This window comes from Lotus japonicus, chromosome 6, assembly GCF_012489685.1.
Source record: "Lotus japonicus ecotype B-129 chromosome 6, LjGifu_v1.2".
In the NCBI taxonomy this organism is placed as follows: domain Eukaryota; kingdom Viridiplantae; phylum Streptophyta; class Magnoliopsida; order Fabales; family Fabaceae; genus Lotus; species Lotus japonicus.
The window spans coordinates 58,071,875-58,093,837 of NC_080046.1; the positions used below are offsets into that span (position 1 = coordinate 58,071,875).

The window sequence follows — 21,963 nt, forward strand, 5'->3', positions numbered from 1 at the left end:
AACCCCCACCATTCTTCAAACTTCCTGTAATGGGGCATGGAAGTTGTGGGAAAGTAAAATAAGGTTTACACAAAATTGAGGAAAATGGTTTTATTTAGCCAAAAAAAAAAACGTGCCAGCAAAAAGGGAACATAAAATGATATGTGCGACTGAAAATTTTTCCCCGTAACTGTTTTAACCGCCACTAAGCAAAAAACTTAAATCCACCCCAACCCTTGGCCAATGAGAAATATACCAAATTTTAATTATTTTGAAAAGAATAAGGCTTGATGCATATGGTGGGGGGGGCTATAGCCTACCACAAAAATACCAATTTCTTGATTGGAAGTATTTGGTGGGGGTTATACTCGACGGTGAACCTTCAGTTACAACTTACTGCCGGTTGTAACCGCCACTAAACGTAAAGTCCGCCAGCAACCGAACTAGAATAGCGCCACTTAATGGAACAAACACGATTAAACTATTCTAACGACGGTTAGGCATAACTGACACTAAGCAACGACCACATCCTATTGATTGTTGTAGTGATTGTGTTTCAAATGTGAAGTCCATATCTCCATAACTACCAATTTTTCAAGTTTAACGTTTATGACACCGAACATATAAGTACAATCAAAGAAATATTTTGATTTGTGTAACTTTTCATCTTCATTCCGGTTAATCAAGTCTACTGATTTTTCTAGCACTTACTGATAGAAGAACAATTTTGTATAATGATGTAATAAATGCCCCAAGGTTATGAGGTATGAAGTTTGATGAAGAAGAAGAAATGAAGCTTTTGTCATAATTTTAGATTTTACAAGTACTTAATGTTTGAAACACATTTCTTCAAGGATAACATTTAAAAAACTAATAAATCGAATAACTACGAAAAAGTTTATGCACAAAATTTCCACCCTCATTCAAGAACCAATCCAAATGTTAACTCGAAGAAATTTAATTCATTTCTTTGTCATTTTTTTTTTCCATTTCATTTTCACACACCTTTTATTCTTAATTATCTATTCTTTTCCTACCGTATCATCTATTATATCTCTTACTTTCTCCGATTAGTAATTACTCACGAACTTACTTGAAGCCCCAAAACCCCTTGAAAACCTGAACAGCGAGGACGCACACAGTGCAGGGTTTAAGAGAGAGCTTCATTCACCTCACTAAACCACCAACCATGTTTCATCTCAATCGCAACCTCCCTCTCATTTCCCTCGCCGCGCGCTCTCTCTCTCCCGCGTTCGCCAGCAACCACCTAACCGCTTCTCTCTTCGGCGATTCAGCTCTCTATTCCACCAACATCGTCGGCGACAAGCCCCTTCTGGTAACCAATCCAATCCTCTTCTCCTTCCTCTGCATTTCTAACCAATGCTCGTTGTTTTTGCGCCTCAATTGTTCCTTCAATTGGTGTACAGGTTCGCGATTTCATCCATTCTGCACTCTACCATCCATTACATGGCTACTTCTCTCAAAGATCGCGATCCGTTGGTGTTCTTCCCAGTAGCATCAAGTTCAATCAACTTCAAGGTGCTGCTACTCTAACCCTATGCATTTATTTATTAATTACACGCTTACTTCAAATTTCAACAATTAATTAACAGTAACTCTGTAACAACATGTATTTTGATTGTTAATTAGTAATTAGGCTAAACTAAGATCCGCTTCGTTGAGATTTTCGATCGAAGTGTACTTTACTCTATTAAGAATGACCAATTGTTTGATGATTTTGACTTTTGGTTATAGAAATTACTAATTAGTTTGGGAAATTGACTTTTCGATATATTCGGCTATCGGATGATTTCAGTTCGGCAAGTTTCTCAGTTCGTTACTTGCGAATCTAAGAAGGTCGAAAACACTATTTAACATTGACTATGGATTCACTGTTTCAGGCCGAAAAGCTTATATGAGATATTTGGATAATATTTACAAGCAAAATGACATATCATGGTTTACGCCAGTGGAGCTTTTTAAGGTACATTCTCCATGGGATAAAGATTCTGTAGACTAGCCCTCCATAGATGGAAAAATATGACCTGAAATGTGATTTTAATAGTTCTTTATTTGGTAAGGTGAATTTTGTTCAATTTTTTATATGAATAATTTTTCCTGTAATGAACTTTCACTGATGTGATCAAGTTAAACCCTTTTTGTCAAGAGGGGGTTCCAAGCTATATAAAGTGGTTTAAGGGATAAATTGGTGTCTACTTCAGGACTGTGAGAAATATTAGCTCTTTTTATATTTATAAGTTCTTTAATCATATATGTTGATTCAGAACATTAGCTCTTTTATGTTCTGAAATTTGACTCTTTTTGTAGCCTTGGTATGCCCATGCTATTGCTGAATCCATCATGCGCACCGCAAATTTCTCCGTTCCTCTAAAAGTAAGTGTACTGCAACTTTTTTGCTTGTGATCATTGTTTCCTAGTCTAGGTTTCATCTGGCCTTTTTTCACCCATTTAAATTTCCTTGAACAAATGTTAAGAGACTGCTGTATTTGTTGACGCGCATTCATTTTGTAGTTTTAATTTTATTTTTCATTTTTTCATTTTTGGTATGAATGGAATCTTTCCAAAACCTGAAAGGAAAAGGAAAAAGAGAGATGAATAGCATGTTAGTTGGTTCTAAATGCACTAAAGCAGAATATCATTGCTCAAAACTTGTCTAAGAACCAGGGATAATTTATCTTGTATCATGAATTCAATCAGAAAGATAATTCAGACAAACTGAGCCTTTGTAAAGATGCCTACTAGTTGTTCTTCAAACCTCACCTAAACTTAAAAGAGCCTTACCATAACCATACCTAATATTTCCATCTCTTGCAAATCTACTATTAATATCACAAGAGAAGGACATCTATCTTATTCCAGCACCTAGATCAAGAGAGCCCTGCATTATACTGCTATTCTGCACTGAACCACTTATTAGATAATGTTTCAGTTTGTTTCATGCCTGATTTCGATCTATGATGTTTTTTAGTTTGATATTTTTCTTTAGTAAGCCTCATATTTTCTCTTCCTTTAAAATTAACCAAGCATCATGAATGTATCTTGTTTACAAAGTTTGTTACATTTTTTTTTTACTTATATCCGTAGTTAATACTATCCTCTAATTTGCAATCAGATATATGAAATTGGTGGTGGATCAGGAACTTGTGCCAAGGGTATAATGGATTACATAATGTTGAATGCTCCTCCAAAAGTTTATAACAGTATGACTTACATGTACGTGCCTACATAGATGATATATTATATATTTTATTATAAAGCCAACTTATAATGTGAGAGCCAGTTCTTAACTTCTTTTGTCAAGCTAGTGCGCTGTGCTTATATTTTCTGTACTTTCATTCTTTGTATAATTCATCTCTCTATGTTGCATAGCTCTCCGAATAGTAACTTTTATTCAGGGTCATTCTTTAATTTAGGACTTTCAATTCATCTAAGATTTGAAATATGAACAATAGAGAAAGTGAGAAGTCAGCTGTTTCTATTTTGGTTTTACGTTATTATGTTCTACTCTCAGCCAATGCAGACAGAAGGAATTGAATATTCTTTCCATTTCTGATGCACTTCCTTAACCTTAAAGGTTACTTCTTGAATCTTGGCAAATCCATTTGTGATCCCGAAGTTCCTTCCAGAGTCAAGTCATATGTTGGAGCAGCAGTAGTTAACAGGATTATTACAAATTACATGTCGTAGATTTGTAGAGTCCATACTCCATGCAGCTCTTTCTCCTGATAAGCGTGTTGCCGTGTTATGTTTATAAATGATTAGAAGTTTGGTATTTTTAGAGTAGGTTCACTACTTTGGTAAATTTATCTTGCTTACTTATCTCTTTTTGGGAAACATATAACTTACGTTCCAATTTATATCCTGTTTTAAACTACAGCTCAGTTGAGATTAGTCCTTCACTTGCTGAGGTGCAAAGAGAAACTGTTGGTGAAGTGCGAAGCCATATACCTAAGTTCAGGGTAGAATGTCGTGATGCTGCTGACAGGAGTGGATGGGGTAGGCTGCTATAATAGTTCTACCTCAATTGAGTTATGTAGATTTTGTTATGGCTTCTAAAAGTGGTTAAGAATATGAAGCTTGAAATACCCTGTAGTGGGGCCAATGTCAACCACTAACATAGGTTATAAACAAAAAAGTGTTACCAACTTGCTGGAAGGAAAATACTTTTTTATATAATGTGCAATCTCTCCTAACCATTAAAGATTCTTACTTCACAAAGTTATTCGCAAGTTTAAAGCTCCCTCTACTACTGTTGCTGCTGCTACTCATAGAGGAATGCGTAAATTGGAATCTCATAAGGCTTAGAAATTTCTTTTTCAGTGTTGTTTAATTTGTATATGGGTGTAGAATGCATAAATTGGAAATACTTAATGCTTGCCTTTTTCTTTTCAAGTGGTGTTCAATTTGTGTTTGGGCGTCTGGACTTCTGATTTTTCTTGGGGTACATAGTTGTGGGGGAAGGGGAAGAGATAGTGAGCATTGATAAGTTAACGAGTGATGGTGCACTTTGGGATGCTAGAGGAGTTTAACATATTTCTGTTCACACCAAATGGCTGTTATAGTATGATAGTATTAGCATGGTAGTTGCAGGTCAATTTTATGCTTATTTTGCACTAAAAGTTAAATTTGTTAAACTTTGGAGTTCCTTTTCTGGTGAAGTATGGGGATTTCAATGTGGTGTGTCAAATATAAGTTTATAAAATAATGCTAATATCATGGTTCCTTCCTTTACAGGGCATGTGGAGCAACAACCATGTTGGGTAATAATGCTTGAGGTGTGTTCTATAATTGAGTTGCTTTATTTCCTCCAGCTCAGATATTTGTTCTTCCTGAACTTGTTTTTGATGTAATTTCTTAAAGAAATAAAAAGCCCTTGATGTTTATCTAGGTTTCGGATCTCGCCACAAAGAAAATAACTGATTGTAGTCGAATAGTGGATTGTGGAGCAGTTGCAACTGCGAAGAAAGTGCCCACAATGAGAAAACCTCACATGTAATTGACTTATTGTTTTGACTATCCTCCAATTCTTCAAACTATTCCATTGCCATCCTATATCTATTATCACCAGTTGGCTTTATAGAAGAAGAGCTGCCTGATGATGCCATGGGGAGAAGGACTAGATCTATCTAAGAAGCAGTGTAATAAAAGCTAGTAACAGGGGGATTGATGGATCCATCAAAAAGCTAGAAAAAAACAGATCAAGATTAACTAATTTATTACGAGCATAGCAGCAAAAACATATTTAGCAAGAGTTAGTTCCAGCACATGCTACAAAAGGGATCTATGAACACTGAAAGGTGACAAAAAAGACAGTTACAGAAATTACTGTGTTACAGAGCTGCTGGCGACTACACTTTATTATTGGCTGAAGGAGAAAGATCTGCATGTGAAGCTGGCTTATGACTTGTTACAGATCTGTGTGAGAGACAGTTACAGGGATGAACACAGTAATGATCAAAGTGTCTAAGGCAGGAATTAGGTTGACGGAGAGTCAGTGATGAAAATGGTGGAAAAAAAAATGTACAGGATGAGCCTTAAATTTGTTTCAACAGCACAAGCTGCTGTGTAAAACTTTACGTGGTGCTTGACTTTCGAAGTGATTTCAAAAGGTTAGGGAATTGGACTCCCTGTGTGATGTAGTATGGTAGTTGTTAGGGCTCTCTTGCAGCAGTCTAAACTGCTACGGTGACTGAAATGGTCTGCCACATGCCCACAAGCATTAAGAGCTGCTTCAATCCACACTTGTATGAAAACGGATACTGCTGGAATTTATTGGAAACCCTGCCCCCCTGCCTGTTTGCAAAGGTCAAGCAGGTGACATTTGACTTGGAGTTATGGCACTAAACACCGCTGGTAGTCCCTTTATCGTAGCTAACATCTCACATTTGGCCATCTGCAATTATCATTACAAATGCATAAACAATTATGTGGGCCTTACCTACTAATGACCAAGGGTTAAACGTTGCAGACTTGAAGTGATCCCCCCCACCCCTCTCTTTCAGCTGATTAAGTTATATCGTACTATAATCATTATTGTTTAGATATTTCATAACCATTATTTTATTTCTTGCAGGTACTTGATAATCTTCCACATGATCTAGTCTATTCAGAGAATCAAATTTCCCCATGGATGGAAGTCTGGGTTGAGAAGCAATATGACCGGTAAGCTTGCGTGTGGATGCAGATCATACTGCTGTTAAATGCACCATGACACGTATTCTAGTGCTTCATTAGGTAGTAACTATGGAAAAAAATGTTTGAATACAGGTTTGCATTTAAGTGATTGCCAAATTATGATATAATTCTGTGGCTTCTTTTATCACCCCATATGTTAATTAAACATCACCACCACTTTCTACCTTTGATAGAGAAACTCTCAGTGAGTTATACAAGCCGTTGCAAGACTCACTTATTACACGTTGTGTTGAGATCATGGATTTGGATAAAACCAAAACAACTCAAAGCACTGCAGTATCAACGTTGAAAAGCATTTGGTCTAAAGTTCACCCAAAACCACAAAGATGTTGGTTGCCAACCGGTTGCTTGGTAAGAGTCTGTGAAATCTACCTCAAGTCTAATTTAAAAATTGTCTTGTACATTTATCATATGTTAATTTTTTTCCAGAAATTACTTGAGGTTCTCCATGAGGTGCTACCAAAGATGTCTTTGATTGCTTCTGATTTCAGCTACCTGCCAGATGTAAAGATACTTGGTGAACGAGCTCCATTGGTTTCAACTAAAGTATGTTGTTATATATTTCCTGAATAATATATTTGTCTGTTTCCTCATCTCAAACATTAGAGAGTAGTACTCATGCCGCAGTTCTTAGTATGGGGTCTTTATGTACTTGCTTTTGTATTGAGCAATCATTAATTCTACACTTCACACATGATATGATTGAGAAAAAGTTCCACTAGCTGTGAGGAACTGCAACTTCGGTTTCCTTGCCATCTTTCCTTTTGCATAGCTCATGCCAAATTTTATGTGTAACAGCAGCTATATCAATCTAACTTTTTATGGATTATCTGCTTATTCGCAATGTAGCAACCAGAATAGAGAAAAATAGACTCTTTTTAAGTGCCCCATACCTAATTTTTATTCCTTGATAATCTTGGTACTTCTTATGGCGAAACTATTGCTATATGAAACCTCTTGGCTCATGTAGGAAATAGAACTTTCATGTTGTGAACTTAAAATACATTGTGATAACCGAGCTCCTACTTATTCGATCTCATGGATTATATCAATGATTTGTAAAGATGTTTCTACAGATATCAGAATTCGTTACTATCTTTAGAAGTCACCCCTTTATGCTTTCCCCTGACAAATCAAACAGAAGCTTTTAATCTGTATTGATATTCTTAACTAACTGAGTTTTCCTTACGAACTGCAGAAAGATGGAAGCAGCTCAGATTACGAGAGTTATATGGAGGCAAAGGTTTGGTTTACCACTTGCTTCTTTCCTTTTCAATCTACTTTCCTTCACTTTGTGTCTATCTGGACTTATACATGATTAGCAGATACTGTGTTTGTAGCTTGAAACAATCTTGCTTACATATAACACTTTCTTTGAATTATTTTATAAACTATTGAAGCATTCATGATATTAGCTGTAATAATGGCTGCGAAAGATGCTGAACAATGGCAATTTGAATTTCCCAGGAATGATGAAGTCAATAATTTTATGGGATAAATTTGACAAGCATTTACTAATTATTTTTCAGATTTGCAGGCCATAGGACCTAGGGTTTTTCTTATGCTTTTGATAAAAAAAAGTAAGATATACTTACATATATATTATACACACAACAGGTACGTCTGAGGGAGGATAAGAAATTATTTGAGGACAAGCCAAAGTGGCTCAGAAAAAAACCAAACCGCCTAATCCATTTGCTTATCAGTAATCAAAATTCCACTCAAACAACTTAGGAACTGCTTTTATGCATCGTCGCTCAATTTTCACTAGTCAAACATGTTTGAGTAACTTTCTGGTGTTTACTTATGTTGAATATCTATTAAGGTTGAGTTTATTATTAGTCTTATCTCATAGAGATAGAGTTTGTTTCTCTATTTTAGATTAGTATCTATTTAAATAGAGATAGGCTTAGATAGATTAAGTTTCTTTTTATCACTTGTTATGACTATAAATATTGTAGTTTAGAGTCAAGTATTATCAATGAAATATACAGAAGAAATATTTTATCAGATTCAAGTTGGTATCAGAGCAAGTTTCGATCCTATTGGCACAACTGCTGTGAGGGGGCTCCTCTCCCTCACGGGGGGGCTTTCCAAATCTCTTTGGATTTATTTTTCCTTGGACTTTGCTTCCGCACTTGTTAACTCTAGCCGTTTTCGTACAACCTTTTGTCAAGCATATCCTTGAAATTATGTTATACGTGATAAGAATGACTTAATTTCCCACATATATTTCCATAGGAAAAAGGTTGTTGAATCCTATAACATAAGATTTAAGAAGGGAAAAAGGCTGTTGCATTTGGAGCATCAATGGGTTGTTTTAATGTAAAATTGCAATCCGATAATAATTATTTTCTTTTAAGCAATGTATTTGTGGTTTATAAGATTTTTATCTTGCATGATAAACTGATTTTTTCACTTCATGCTCTTTATTGAAATGATTGTCCTGTCTTTTTCTAATACAAGTGATGTAAAAGTCCGGAGTCATTATAGATAAGCTTGTTGGTTAAATATTTCACTATTCATTGTCTCTAGGTCTTTTATGCATTCACTTGCACAAGGTACTATTCATGCTCAATTTTTTTAGTTAGTTCATAGGAGTATGAAACTAATTATACCCACTGTTATTTTTAGGGAATACCCTGTCATAAAACAATTTTTTCACCAACTTCTCAAAATGCATGACAGTACTAAAGCTTATGCTTTCTTTTTTATTGCAGGGTGACGCTGATATCTTTTTTCCTACAGACTTTTGGCTTTTGGAACAAATTGATCATTATTGTTCTGGGTGGCTCAAACCTCATGGTGACCATGCATCGAAAAAAGGAAAGAAAAGGAGAACAATTACGGTTAGTTCTATTGTCTTATTGTATATACATTATTGTCACATCTCTACAATCAAGGCCTCAAGCAAATAAGAGCAAATGTAGTGAATATAAATACAAATCATTCAGTCAATGTGTGTTTCATGACAGTGTGCATAGTATTCTATTTCCCATCTCCATGTAAAATGGTTTTAAATGGTAAACCTTATAAACACAAGACAATATAAAATAACAGTCTTTTATAAAAAAAATTAAAAAACTGATTTCTATAATAAGATAACTACAAAACTATAGCTAATTCAATGTAGCTTGGTGTGTTTTTTTTAATATTAAACCAAAATAATTTATTTATATTAGTCATTGATTTTTGTTTTGGAAAATCGTTCTATTTATCTTAATAGACATTACCAGATATGCTTTGTTTCAAATTCTTGGCCCCTTTATGTACTCTTTCTCAATAGTTTATGTTTGATGTAGTTGGATACATCATCTTTCATGGAAGAGTTTGGTTTGCCCACAAAAACGAGAACCAAGGATGGATACAACCCCCTATTGGATGACTTCAAGAATACCAAATTTTATCTTAGTGTCCCTACACACAATATTAAGTAGATGGCTAATAGATTCAATAGAAGAAGTACTTGCAGTCACAATGATGTATCACAGGCTTTTTGGTTGAGACTATATTATGCAAGTTACAAGGATTTCATTATTCCATTGTCTTTGAGCATAAATTAGATTTAGAAATAAAAAATCAGTCTGACCATATATCAATGGGCAATTTTTCCCAAGGAGCCCCAGATATTGTATAATCTTAATTGAAAGATAGAACATTTTTATGTAGGTATAAGAAAAACAGGTTTTGAAGATCCTCTTCTTTGTATGTTAGGATTATGTTCAAATTCTACAAATAGGATCTGTCAAGAAACAGTATGATTGTATTTTATTTTATTTGAAGGCTTGATTGAAAGGGATAAAAACTTTTTATGGTATGATGAGAAATTTATACTAAATTTGGGCATTGCTCCAGTGCCTTATAAGCAGGAGAGGGTCTTAGTACCCTTCACACTATTCCTTTTTATGTGCATGTTCCTTCAATGTGGTGGAATAGGGGTGCAAGGCATTCAATAACATCAATCTGTAGTAGACAGTTTCTATTATGCCATTAATTGTTTCAGACTATGCACAACAAGAACATGAATCCTGGGCGGCCAAGATAATAACCACAGGAACTAGGCTTGTGGAGGCTATATATCTCCAACCAAAATTATTTAATTTAGGCATGAGAAAAAACTAAGAAATCACCAATTAATGGGTAAGAATAGGCTCAACTTCTGTGGTAGGTGTTTGACTGTTTAGAGGTGACCCTGCATTTGAAGTAGAGTACCGAGCCCAAGGTTGGTGGCCTTCAATTCCAGCAGGCTCAAGTACTTCATGATGTTCCTGTATATTAGACTTCCTTTCAACCAATTTTCGAGTCCCTTCTAATTCCATTGCCACTTCTTTCATAGTTGGCCTTTTTTTCCCATTCAACTCTAAGCATTTACTTGCAAGGTTGGCAATTGCAATGATATGTTGGTTCTCCCCTTCTTCCATGACCCTTTCGTCAATAATATCTAACAGACGATTTTCCTCCAGGCAGAGAACGAAATATGGAGCTAAACTTTTGGCTTCTTGTGGCCTCAGCAAAGATATTGGCTTTTGCCCAGTTAAAAGTTCAACAAGAACCACCCCAAAGCTGTAGACATCACTCTTTTCTGTAAATTGACTAGTATGAAAATATTCAGGGTCCAAGTATCCAAAAGTTCCTTGAACAACTGTAGTGAGGTGAGTGGCTTCAATGGGAATCATTCTTGATGTGCCAAAATCTGCTACCTTTGCCTTATACTTTCCATCCAGCAATATATTTGTTGATTTGATGTCTCTGTGATAAATGGGATGAGAAGCAGCTGAATGTAAGTAAAACAAAGCTCCTGCAATTTCAGAGGCAATTCTCAAGCGCATGTGCCATGTCATTGACAGCTCATCATTCTGTCCATGCAAATATTCATAAAGGTTGCCATTAGGAATGAATTCATAGACAAGCAAAGGGATCTCTGTCTCCAAACAACATCCTAACAACTTAACCACATTTCGATGGTTAATCTGTGAAAGAATGACAAATTCATTGATGAACTCATCAACATTTCCTTGGCACCTTAAACTTCTTCACCGCAACAATTGTCCCATTTACCAACATGCCTTTATAAACGGTACCCTGACCTCCCTTTCCAAGTACTCTGTTCACATTAAAGTGACCTGTGTGGCCTTCTCTAAATCCCTTAGGTTGAAAAGTTTAACTTTGTCAACATTAACTTCACCTGAAGTTAATCTTTGTTCTAATAACAAACCTCCATTTCGCTTGAAGAACATTTCTCTGTGTTTCTTTATTATTTTTCTCCTTACAACTTCAAACAACCGCCAAAAACCAAGGAGTAAAAGGATGGATCCGAGGATTGAAAAAATTCCTACACATTTGACACATTGAAATAATTACAACTTCAAACATCCGCCAAAAACCAAGGAGTTATGCAATTGAAGTGGCTAGCTCTGTGTATCTCCGTAAAACAAAGTTCCATTGGTAAACAATCTTGAAGTACTCTGTATACTAAGGACAGCCAAAATATGACACATTACTGAAGAAAATCCTTCCCCTTGTTTTTCTTAAAGGAGTTCAAAGCTATTAGTAAAGTTCTTGCAGGATATTATGTATTATCAAAGAAGTGCATCACCCGAATCGAAGTTCCCAACCTCCTTGGCAAGATACGAAAAAATGATACAAGAAAAATAATGTATAATTTGACGAAAGGTTTAATGTGTTTAACTACTGAGGTTTTTTTAATATCAATTTGGTAGTATGATATGATATGAAACAAGCATTTTTGCAATAGAATTGGCTAGCCTTCATTTCTTGTCCATTTGTTCTTCCTATAAGTTGTTGAATTATGATAATATATATGAGGTTGTTTTGGCAAACCAATTATACAGTAGAGTCTCATGTAAATAGTTAATATTCGATATAAGCTGATCTGAATTGACTTATAATTTGTTTTTTTTTTCCTTGAGTTGCAACTTGCAAGAGAAGAACTCTAGAAGCCTTTTCCCTCTTGTATGTTATATATTGGGTTGTTTACATCAGCACTTCGTTTTATTGTTTTCGGATCATTATTTGTTTAGTGAAATAGTGTTGCATGCTAATGCTTCACAAGGCTAGCTAAACTCCATAAGAACAATGACACAAGTTCAAATTCAGGGAAAATCATATGCTGGAAAAGATCACCACAGTTTCTCAAAGACTAGAATCAATTAGTTTTATCCTCGAAAGGGGTGAAGACATTTGTCATAAAAAAAATTTAATGCTTCACAAATTATGTTATTATATTAAAATAATTTCAATTATTAGGATCAATGAGCAAAACAGATTTACAATGGATAAATAGCAAGAGACTTGTCAATTGTCATGATATGAATAGGTTATGCAAAAAGAGGTACTTTATACTAACATCTTTTGTGCTCGATATATTAGTGGGTATTATTTACATCCAGCGTGGAGAATACATACAATTTTTTTTTTGACTACAAGTACGTAGACCTTTATTCATATTCATAGTAATCATAAAAAGTGTCTACAATTAGTGCTTCCGCTAAAGCTCTTGGGGGTCATCCCACCAGACCTTTAGCTTATTTTTAACAATTGATTGATTAAAAAATCTGCTGCTTTATCTACGAGACATGTGCCATGTGAACGCATGCTATAGCACAATTATCTCTAATGTAAATTATTTAAAAAATTGCACGAATCTTCAGCACCCTCCAAATAAAGTGAGCATTCCAAGGAAGCACTCACATATAAAGTTGACACAAAAAGAAAGCATCCTCGAATTGGCCACGTGAAGTCAATTTCTTGTGCATAGAACGACAAACGAGTCGAGCCTCAAGATATACATACATACAGTCTAGTCTACACACAACTTGCGAGTCCTTATCTCTCTTACTGAATTTCTCTCTTCTCATCCTCATCTTGCGAGTACTATTCCTACACTTCCTGTGTTGAGATCATGGCGGCAGTTGTGGGTGAAGCTTTTCTCTCTGCTTTTATTGAAGTTGTTATAGACAAGCTTGCTTCTCCTGAGTTTGTTAACTTCATCCGAGGGAAGAAGCTTGATGATAATTTGCTCCAACGGCTGAAGAACACTCTGTATGCTGTTGAAGCAGTGCTGAATGATGCTGAGCAGAAACAGATCAAGGACTCTGCAGTGAACAAGTGGCTCGATGACCTCAAAGATGCTGTCTATGTTGCTGATGACTTTCTGGATCATGTTGCTACTAAAGCTGCCACTCAAAAGAAGGAGGTAAGCAACTTCTTCTCTCGCTACTTCAATTTTCAAGACAGGGACATGGTTAATAAGTTGGAAGACATAGTTGAAAGACTGGAATCTATTTTCAAACTCAAAGACATTCTTGGTCTTAAAGAGGTTGCCAAGGAGAATTATTCATGGAGACTCCCATCTTCCCCTCTTGAAGACGGATCTAATATCTATGGCAGGGATCAAGACAAAGAAGCTATCCTCAAATTATTGCTAGATGATGATATGAGTGATGGTAAAGTAGGTGTGATCCCTATTGTTGGTATGGGTGGAGTGGGAAAAACAACTTTAACCCAAGTGGTCTATAATGATGAAAATTTAAAGCAGGAATTTGATTTGCAAGCATGGGTTTGTGTTTCTGATGAGTTTGATATTCTCAAGGTTACTAAGACTATCACACAGGCAATTACCAAAAGTAATTGTGGTCTGAACGATATAAGTTTACTCCATCTTGAATTGAAAGAGAAGTTGATGGGGAGGAAATTCTTAATAGTTTTGGATGACGTTTGGTTGGAGGATTATGTTACTTGGAATTTTCTTATAAAACCTCTTCAATTTGGGACTAAGGGAAGCAAGATTCTCGTGACGACACGTAGCGAAAAAGTTGCTTCCCTAATCCAAACTTCCCAAGGTTATCGTCTAAAGCAATTGTTGGATGAAGATTGTTGGTTAGTCTTTGCGAACCATGCATGTTTTTCATCAGCATCTAATGGGAACACAACTCTTGAAAAAATTGGCAGACAAATTGTTAAAAAGTGTGATGGGTCACCTTTAGCAGCACAATCACTTGGAGGCTTATTGCGAGGTAAAAATGATATAAAAGACTGGAATAATATATTGAACTCCAACATTTGGGAACTTTCTGAAAATGAGAGCAAGATTATTCCAGCACTGAGAATTAGTTATCATTATTTACCTCCATTTTTGAAACGTTGCTTTGTTTATTGTTCATTGTATCCTAAGGATTATGAATTTGAAAAAGATGAGTTAATCTTGTTGTGGATGGCGGAAGATCTTTTACCGCCTTCAAAAAGTGGAAAGACTTTAGAAGAAGTCGGTTGTGAGTATTTTGATGATTTGGTAGCGAGATCATTTTTTCTTCGATGTCGCCGCGATAGTTATTTTATGATGCATGATCTTGTGCATGATTTAGCGATCCTACTCGGTGGAGAATTCTACTTCAGATCCGAAGAACTTGGGAAAGAATCTAAAATTTGTATGAAGACTCGTCATTTGTCATTAAGTGGGTTCAGTGGTATAATCTCTGAAAATTTTGATTTCTTTGGCAGAGTTAAATTTTTAAGGACACTTTTACCAATTGATTTCAAAGATTCTTCATTCAACCGTGAAAAGGCAGCATGCGTCATTATGTCCAATCTGAAGTACTTAAGAGTCCTGTCATTTAGTAAGTTTGGGGATGTTGAAGCATTACCAGATTCAATTGGTGAGTTGATTCATTTGAGATATTTGGACCTCTCTTACACAAGAATAAAGACATTACCAGAGTCATTGTGTAATTTATACAATCTACAAACGTTGAAATTGTTTTGGTGTTCATTGCTGACTATGTTACCTGATGGCATGCAAAATCTTGTAAATTTGCGTCATCTTGATATTAGGGGAATTAAATTAAAAGAGATGCCCAAAGGAATGAGCGGACTAAAAAATTTGCAGTATTTAAGTGACTTTTTTGTGGGCGAGCATGAAGGGCAGAAGATCCAAGAATTGGGAAAGCTTTCAAATTTACATGGATCACTTGCAATTTCCAATTTGCAGAATGTTGCCAATGGTTATGAAGCGTTGGAGGCAAAGGTAGCGGATAAGAAAAACCTTAACAGGTTATGCCTGCTTTGGTTACACCTGTATTGGTCTCTTGAGAGCAATTTTACAGATTCCGTAACTGAAATGGACATTCTTGACAAGTTACAACCTCACCAAGACCTGAAGCGTATATGGATATCTGGGTACAGGGGCACTAAATTTCCAGAATGGGTTGGACATTCTTCCTACCACAACATGACTGAGCTATCTTTATTGAATTGTACGAATTGTTGTATGCTTCCTTCACTTGGACAACTACCCTCTCTCAGGAAACTATCTATTATCCGATTGAAGGGGTTGGAGACTGTTGGTGTTGAATTTTTGAAGAGCGACGATTCCTTTTCAGGGACACCTTTTCCCTCCCTTCACTATCTGACATTTGAAGACATGCCGAGTTGGGAGGTGTGGCGTCCCTTTGAATCAAATGCCTTTCCTCAACTACAGTACCTCAGAATAGACAACTGTCCCAGATTAAGGGGAGATTTGCCAAATAACCTTCCAGCTTTGGAATCACTTGAAATTAGCAGATGTGAGCAGCTTGCTTCTTCTCTTCCAAGGGCTCCTGCCATCTGCTGTTTAGAGATACGTGAAAGCAATAAAGTATCATTGCGGGAGATGCCCATTTCGGTGGAAGATCTATATATCAAAGGAAGCGAGGTGGTGGATTCCATGTTGGAGGCCACCGCCATCACCCAACCAACTTCCCTTCGATCTTTATCTTTAGGGAATTGTTCATCTGCCAGATCATTCCCGGGAGATTGTTTACCTGCATCATTGAAGAAGTTGTCTATCTCGAGTTTCAGGAAGCTAGAATTTCCAAAGCAGCAGCACGAGTTACTTCAGTCGCTGTATATAAATAGTAGCTGTGATTCTCTCACATCCCTCCTGTTGGAGAGCTTTCCAAATCTCCATTCTCTCACGATCAGAAACCTTGAAAATCTGGAAAGTATTTCAGTACAGGGAGATGCTGCTCTCACAGATTTCGTCATAGATGGCTGCCCCAAATTTGTATCATTCCCAAATGAAGGATTGTCTGCGCCTGCAATGACTAAATTCTCTGTCTCTGATTGCAACAAGTTAAAGTCATTACCTTATCACATGAGTACTCTTCTCCCAAAGTTAGAATCTCTCAAGATAAACAGTTGCCCAGAAATTGAGTCATTTCCTAGTATGCCGCGTAGCTTGAGATCACTTGAGATCGAGAACAACGAGAAATTGATGAGGAGTCCATCTCTAGCTTCAGTGGACATGCTCACGCATCTTACCATTGGAGGTCCATGTGACGGTGTCAAGTCCTTCCCGGAGGTGGGTTTGGTGTTGCTGCCTCCCTCCCTTACTTCCCTGATGTTACTTGAGTTAACAAGTATGGAGACGTTGGACTGCAAGGGGCTTCTCCACCTCACCTCCCTGCAACAATTAACAATTTACCGCTGTCCGAAGCTGGAGAATGTGGTGGGAGAAAGGTTGCCTGCTTCTCTAATAAAACTTGAAATCATTGAGTGTCCTCTGTTGGAAGAACAGTGCAAAATGAAGCACCCGAAAATTTGGCCCAAAATTTCCCACATCCGAGGCATTATGGTTAATGACAGATGGATTTTTTGAGCTAAACTAGGATCATCAACAGGTAATTCTTCTGTTCTTTCACAAGTAAATGCCACTTGCCTAATTCCATTCATTTTCTGTGCCAACTTTTTCCATTACTCTTCTACCAACGTTTCATAATTTTTTTAGTCATGTACATGTTTCCTTTATTTTGCTTTCTTCATTTAATTTTTTTATGTCAGTGATCCCAGTCTTACTTTGAAAAGATTTTTACAATCTTTTCCTATCAAAGCAAAGAAAAATCGGATTTTGAGATCGATTTTATTGATTGGTCATGCTGAAATATTCTAGGTGAAATCTCAGGTGATTTGTTGGTGAAATGGAGGATGAAGCTGTTTTAGGTGTTGGGGCAACAAGAGAGGAGGAAGAAGATGAGTTTTGCAGTTGCTGTGAAGATGAAGATGAAGATGAAGAACCATGGAAGGAAACTGAGGAACCTGTGGTGGAACGGTTGAAGGATAAGCTTGATGAATTTTCAGTAAGATTGTTTTTTAAGGGGTTGTCAATAGCCAAGGTTGAGAATTCAAGTTCTGGGTTTTCTGGAATTGGAGTGTTCATGGAAATGTCATCAAGTCTTCCTGCTATAAGGGTGCAGAAAAAGCTTGATTTTTATGCAGAGGAGCCTGTAGTTGACTACTTGGCACTCATGGATGGTTTGCTGGAAGCTGTGCAGAACAAGATCCGCAAGGTTTATGCTTTCACAGATTCTGAGTTGTTGTATAATCAGGTTAGCTTTCAGTGTTTTAATCTTATTATTTCTTAGTTTTCATTTTCTTATTGCATCTAGTATGTATGTTACTATGTTCTATATTTCTCAAACATCCTATTTGATTTTTCCTTTTTGATGGGATCCTTTTTTAGCTTCATTGATTTGCATATAGAACTGTTTTAGAGGTTTGTGTTCTGAGCTTGTTGCAGCCATACCATGTTTCAATTTTGAACATCACAATACTTTTCTCCAAAAAAGCTGAGAAGGTTACACTTCTTTTTAGTGCATGTTTGGAAATCTTTCAACACTTGATTCTACTATCAGAATCAATTATGGGGAGAAGCTCATGTTACTAGCTTCTGAATTTCATAATTGATTCGGAGAAAGAGAAGCTGATGCAAACATGAACTTAGCCTTTTTTTCTTGTAACTTGTAAGTAATGGGAATGCTATGTGGTCAAGGAGGATTAATTTACTATTTGAATATAAGGAAATAACATAGACTCCAATTTTATGCGAAGAATACAGTAATTGACATTGCTTTGACATGTGCCACTAGCCTCTAATAATTCTATAATGTGTATTTGTACTGGGACGCGCACTGTTGAACTTCCTGGTCACAAGACTTCAATTTTATTTAACATTTTCAGGTAAAGATTATCCAAGCTGATATCTCACTATCCTTTTGAGCAGAAGTTAGAGTGGCAAGTATGATAAAGAAGTCTTCAAGTATTAAAAAGTTTCTGTTTAACAGACATTGGAATGGATTGTTCCCTTCTTGATTATGATGGGAATGTCAGTCATGTTGGCTTTGATTTGTAAAATCATGTTAGTTCTTAAACTTCCCTTATAATTTAATTGGAAGATTATTATCCATCTCATGGAGGGGATAGTGCTTTCACTGAATGGATTACTTGCATCTTACTTGTGTCAATTTTTTGTTGTAGAGTTGAAAGATTCACAGAGGAGGAGTTAATATCAAAAGTTGAAATTTTAACTGAGAAGGCTGCAAATATTGTGTGGTCAGTTCCTTTTTCCCTTGGTTGAAATCTCCAATTTTTGGGACCAATTAAAGAAAAGTATGTTGTGGATGCTTGAAGAAAGTTTTTTATATAATGGGTTGGTACTTGGTATTTCGCTTCAAGTCCTTTTTAATAAAAAAGGTTGTTTTAATTTCTCGAATTTGACTACTTAAGTATGTGATTATATGTTCTTTGACTTACTGTAGCCTTAGATTTTAGAGCTGATATATTGAGGTGCTCCTTTCTTGAATTGAACTTGAATCCGTGTTGATTATGCTTGGAATATCAATCATGTGAGTTCTAAAGCTTACCATCCAATGTTATATATAGTTTTACTGGCACAGTTCTTCATGGAGGGAATGATACTTTCACTATAATGAACATTTGCATCTTACGCTGCACATTTTGTTGGCAATTCTTTTGGTGTAGTATTGAAAGATTTTGGCGAAGGAATTTGTATTCAAGTGGAAGAACCATGCCCCATGAAGCACCTTTACATTCATGTATGGCTGACGATGTCTGATGGATTTCATCAACAGGTAATTATGCTGCTATACCTGTAGTAACAGAATGTCAATAACAGTTAAAAAGTTTTGTAACTACTTTCTTTACAGTAAACATTTGGGTATATTTAAGTCAAGCAAAACTTGCTGAGAAATTAATTTATGGTCTTTTGTGTTGTATACTATTTGGTGTACATCATTGTCTGGTCTCATTCCCACCATTAAACTGAGCAGTCATAGAAAATGTTTTTGAACATTTTGAGTAAAGATTATTCAAGCAAAGATCTCATTGAGTTAGGAATGGCCTGAGCTCAATAGAAATTATGAGAAGGAAGATATTTGGACTTAAAAAAATGTTTGTTTTTCTTCTGTTTAACAGACATTGAAGTGTCTCCCTTGTTGATTATGCTGGGACTATCAATCATATGCTTGATTTGGTTTCTACAATCACGTGAGTTCTTAAACTTCCTTCTAATGCTGTAGCTAGTTCTATGGCATATTTCATCCTGGAGGGGATATTGCTTTCACTAAACTGATTATTTGCTTATGTTGTACACTTTATTGCCATTTTTCTTGTAGAGTTGAAAGATTTCTGAAGAAGGATTTGACATCAGATGTCCGAACTTCAACTATAAAGGCTCTACTTATTGTGCTTGTAGTTCCTTTTGATGGTTGCAATCTTCTCTAATAGAACCCACTAAATAAAGTTTTGCTATGGATGCAGAAGAAAGTTCTTATAGAATAGGTGGGCAATACTTTTCAATTCTGTTTAATAAAAGTTTTTAGTTTAACTTCTCTAAATTTTACCGGTTAAGTATGTGATTATATGTTGTAGGCTCTTAGACTTGTGAGCTGAGACAATTATGCGCTCCTAAAAAGCATAAATTGGGTATTCTGTTTAATACTTTTCACTGATTGGTTGTTGTTGTGAAGCAGTCTCTTTCTTAAACCTTGGCTCGATTTTAATGAAGACACCGACATCAACAGAAGAAGAAAAAGGTTGAAGACCATGAAGATTGGAAAGCACGAGCACTAATTTAACTAGATAAGTTTATTGCTTTCTAGTATAGGTCCTTACCTTTAATTAGTTCATTTTTAAGTGTGGTATCACCTATGGCTTTTTACCATGGTTCTTTGAGCCATTGAAAAACTCTTCTTATTCTCTTTGAATCAAGCTTGATTCTAAGTTTGCCATGGGTTTGGTTGGGTGAGTGCTTTGTAACAAGGAAGTGGTGTGCTTCTTTGGGGTAATACGTGTTATTGAGAGTCTTGGTGTGAGACTTGTACTGAACATTAATTACATAGTGGAAAAATCCCTAAATCAAAAAGGGGACTGGACGTAGCCTTCAGTTGGAGAAGGTGAACCAGGATACATGTGTTTGTGATCTTCTCTACCCTTATCTCTTTATTTTTTAAGCATTTCAATTTATGGTTTTCATTATGAAATTCTTAATTTTGCTTCAGTTACTCTAAATTTGGATTTGTAAATTTTATTTTGGCTACTTTTTTGCAATCGTAAGTCACCCCCACTTAGCTACTATGCCATGATTATTTCAGAGGCTATGCACAACAAATACATGAATCTTGTGCCATGATAATAAGAACTAGGCTTGTGGAGGCTATATATCTCCAACCAAAATTATTCACTTTAGACATGAGAAAAAGACAAAAACGAAGAAAATCCACCAATTAATGGGTAAGAATAGGCTCAACTTCTGAGGTAAGTGTTTGGCTGTTTAAACGGGACTCTGCATTTGAAGTTGAATGCCTAGTCCAAGGTTGTTGGTCTTCAATTCCAGCAGGCTCAAGTTCTTCATGATGTTGATAGGAGAAGAAGTGAAAGAGAGGAGAAAGAGAGAGAAAGAGAGAGAAGGGAACTGAGAATTGAGATTAGAGAGATAAAATTCTTGTTACAACTAACATAACATCTCTAACTGCCTAATGGCCTTATTTATACTACTTTGCTGCCAGCTGTTATGACAGCTGTTCTAATTCTTATTTAACAGATGCTAACAAGTGCATCATATTCCTAATTAACAGATGCTAAGTGATGCTAAGTGCATCATATCCCTCCCCTTAAAACTCTCCTTGACCTCAAGGAGAAGCAGTAACATCAAAGAAGGGGAACTGCTGCTTCAGCTTATATAGCAATTCCCAAGTGGCCTCTTCTGCACTTTCCCCTTTCCACTGCACTAAGACTTCAGTAACAGCTCTATGGTGTTTCTGCACAGAGCGCCTCTTCAAAATCTTGAATGGTTCCTTAGGATTATCCATGCTGCCCCAATCTTCCGGAAGAGGATAAAGAGAAACTGTAGCATCTGGGCAAGGTTTCAGCAGGGAAACATGAAAAGTGGGATGAATGCGTGAGGTAGCAGGTAAATTGAGGGTGTAAGCAACCTTGCCTACACGATGTAGTATCTGATATGGGCCAAAGAAACGAGGGGACAGCTTTTGTGAAGCCCTAGAAGTGAGAGAGGATTGCCTATAAGGCTGGAGCTTCAAGAAAACCCAATCTCCAACTTGAAATTCTCTATCAGACCTGTGTTTATCAGCCAAGGTCTTCATGCGAGCTTGAGCTCGAGCCAAGTTACCTTGCAACTTGTTGATCATCTCCTCTCTAGCAACAAAGCTTCTGTCCACAGCATCCACCACAGTGCTTTGAGGGCAGTAAGGTAAATGCAAGGGGGGCGGCTGACCATAAACAACTTCATAAGGGGTAGCTTGGATTGCAGAGTGAAAAGTGGTGTTATACCACCATTCTGCCATAGGCAGCCAAGCAGCCCACTCCTTTGGTCTCTGCCAAGTCATGGCCCTCAAGTAATGTTCCAAGCAACGATTGAGGACCTCACTCTGCCCATCTGATTGAGGATGATAGGCAGTA

General features: G+C 36.5%; 3 protein-coding genes across 7 annotated transcripts; 2 read left to right on the top strand and 1 right to left on the bottom strand.

The window, feature by feature from the left end:
* Positions 1 to 1,074: 1,074 nt before the first annotated feature.
* On the top strand, positions 1,075 to 10,012 carry LOC130722591 (uncharacterized). Its single transcript, XM_057573360.1, has 13 exons — positions 1,075 to 1,315; positions 1,407 to 1,518; positions 1,881 to 1,963; positions 2,308 to 2,373; positions 3,113 to 3,213; positions 3,878 to 3,996; positions 4,735 to 4,775; positions 6,074 to 6,162; positions 6,369 to 6,546; positions 6,625 to 6,741; positions 7,394 to 7,438; positions 8,916 to 9,044; positions 9,498 to 10,012. The coding sequence occupies exons 1-13, from the start codon at positions 1,169 to 1,171 to the stop codon at positions 9,630 to 9,632; spliced, it is 1,362 nt and encodes a 453-aa protein (XP_057429343.1). The 5' UTR covers positions 1,075 to 1,168; the 3' UTR covers positions 9,633 to 10,012.
* Positions 10,013 to 10,328: 316 nt separating this feature from the next.
* Positions 10,329 to 11,693, bottom strand: LOC130725641 (wall-associated receptor kinase-like 22). The gene is given in 4 exon segments (XM_057576855.1): positions 10,329 to 11,213; positions 11,215 to 11,316; positions 11,319 to 11,527; positions 11,660 to 11,693. Coding segments are annotated over 4 exon segments (1,230 nt in total).
* Positions 11,694 to 12,842: 1,149 nt separating this feature from the next.
* On the top strand, positions 12,843 to 20,454 carry LOC130722585 (putative disease resistance RPP13-like protein 1). 5 transcript variants are annotated; one of them, XM_057573352.1, is made up of 9 exons: positions 12,843 to 16,871; positions 17,141 to 17,576; positions 18,208 to 18,385; positions 18,505 to 18,579; positions 18,786 to 18,872; positions 19,009 to 19,118; positions 19,462 to 19,533; positions 19,662 to 19,827; positions 20,019 to 20,454. In XM_057573352.1, exon 1 carries the CDS (start codon positions 13,118 to 13,120, stop codon positions 16,847 to 16,849), a length of 3,732 nt encoding a protein of 1,243 aa, XP_057429335.1. In that variant the 5' UTR covers positions 12,843 to 13,117; the 3' UTR covers positions 16,850 to 16,871; positions 17,141 to 17,576; positions 18,208 to 18,385; positions 18,505 to 18,579; positions 18,786 to 18,872; positions 19,009 to 19,118; positions 19,462 to 19,533; positions 19,662 to 19,827; positions 20,019 to 20,454. The 5 variants fall into 5 exon arrangements, with proteins under 5 accessions (XP_057429335.1, XP_057429336.1, XP_057429334.1 ...); XM_057573353.1 differs by having other exon boundaries at positions 17,153 to 17,576; positions 18,505 to 18,676; XM_057573351.1 differs by having other exon boundaries at positions 17,153 to 17,576.
* Positions 20,455 to 21,963: the final 1,509 nt, after the last annotated feature.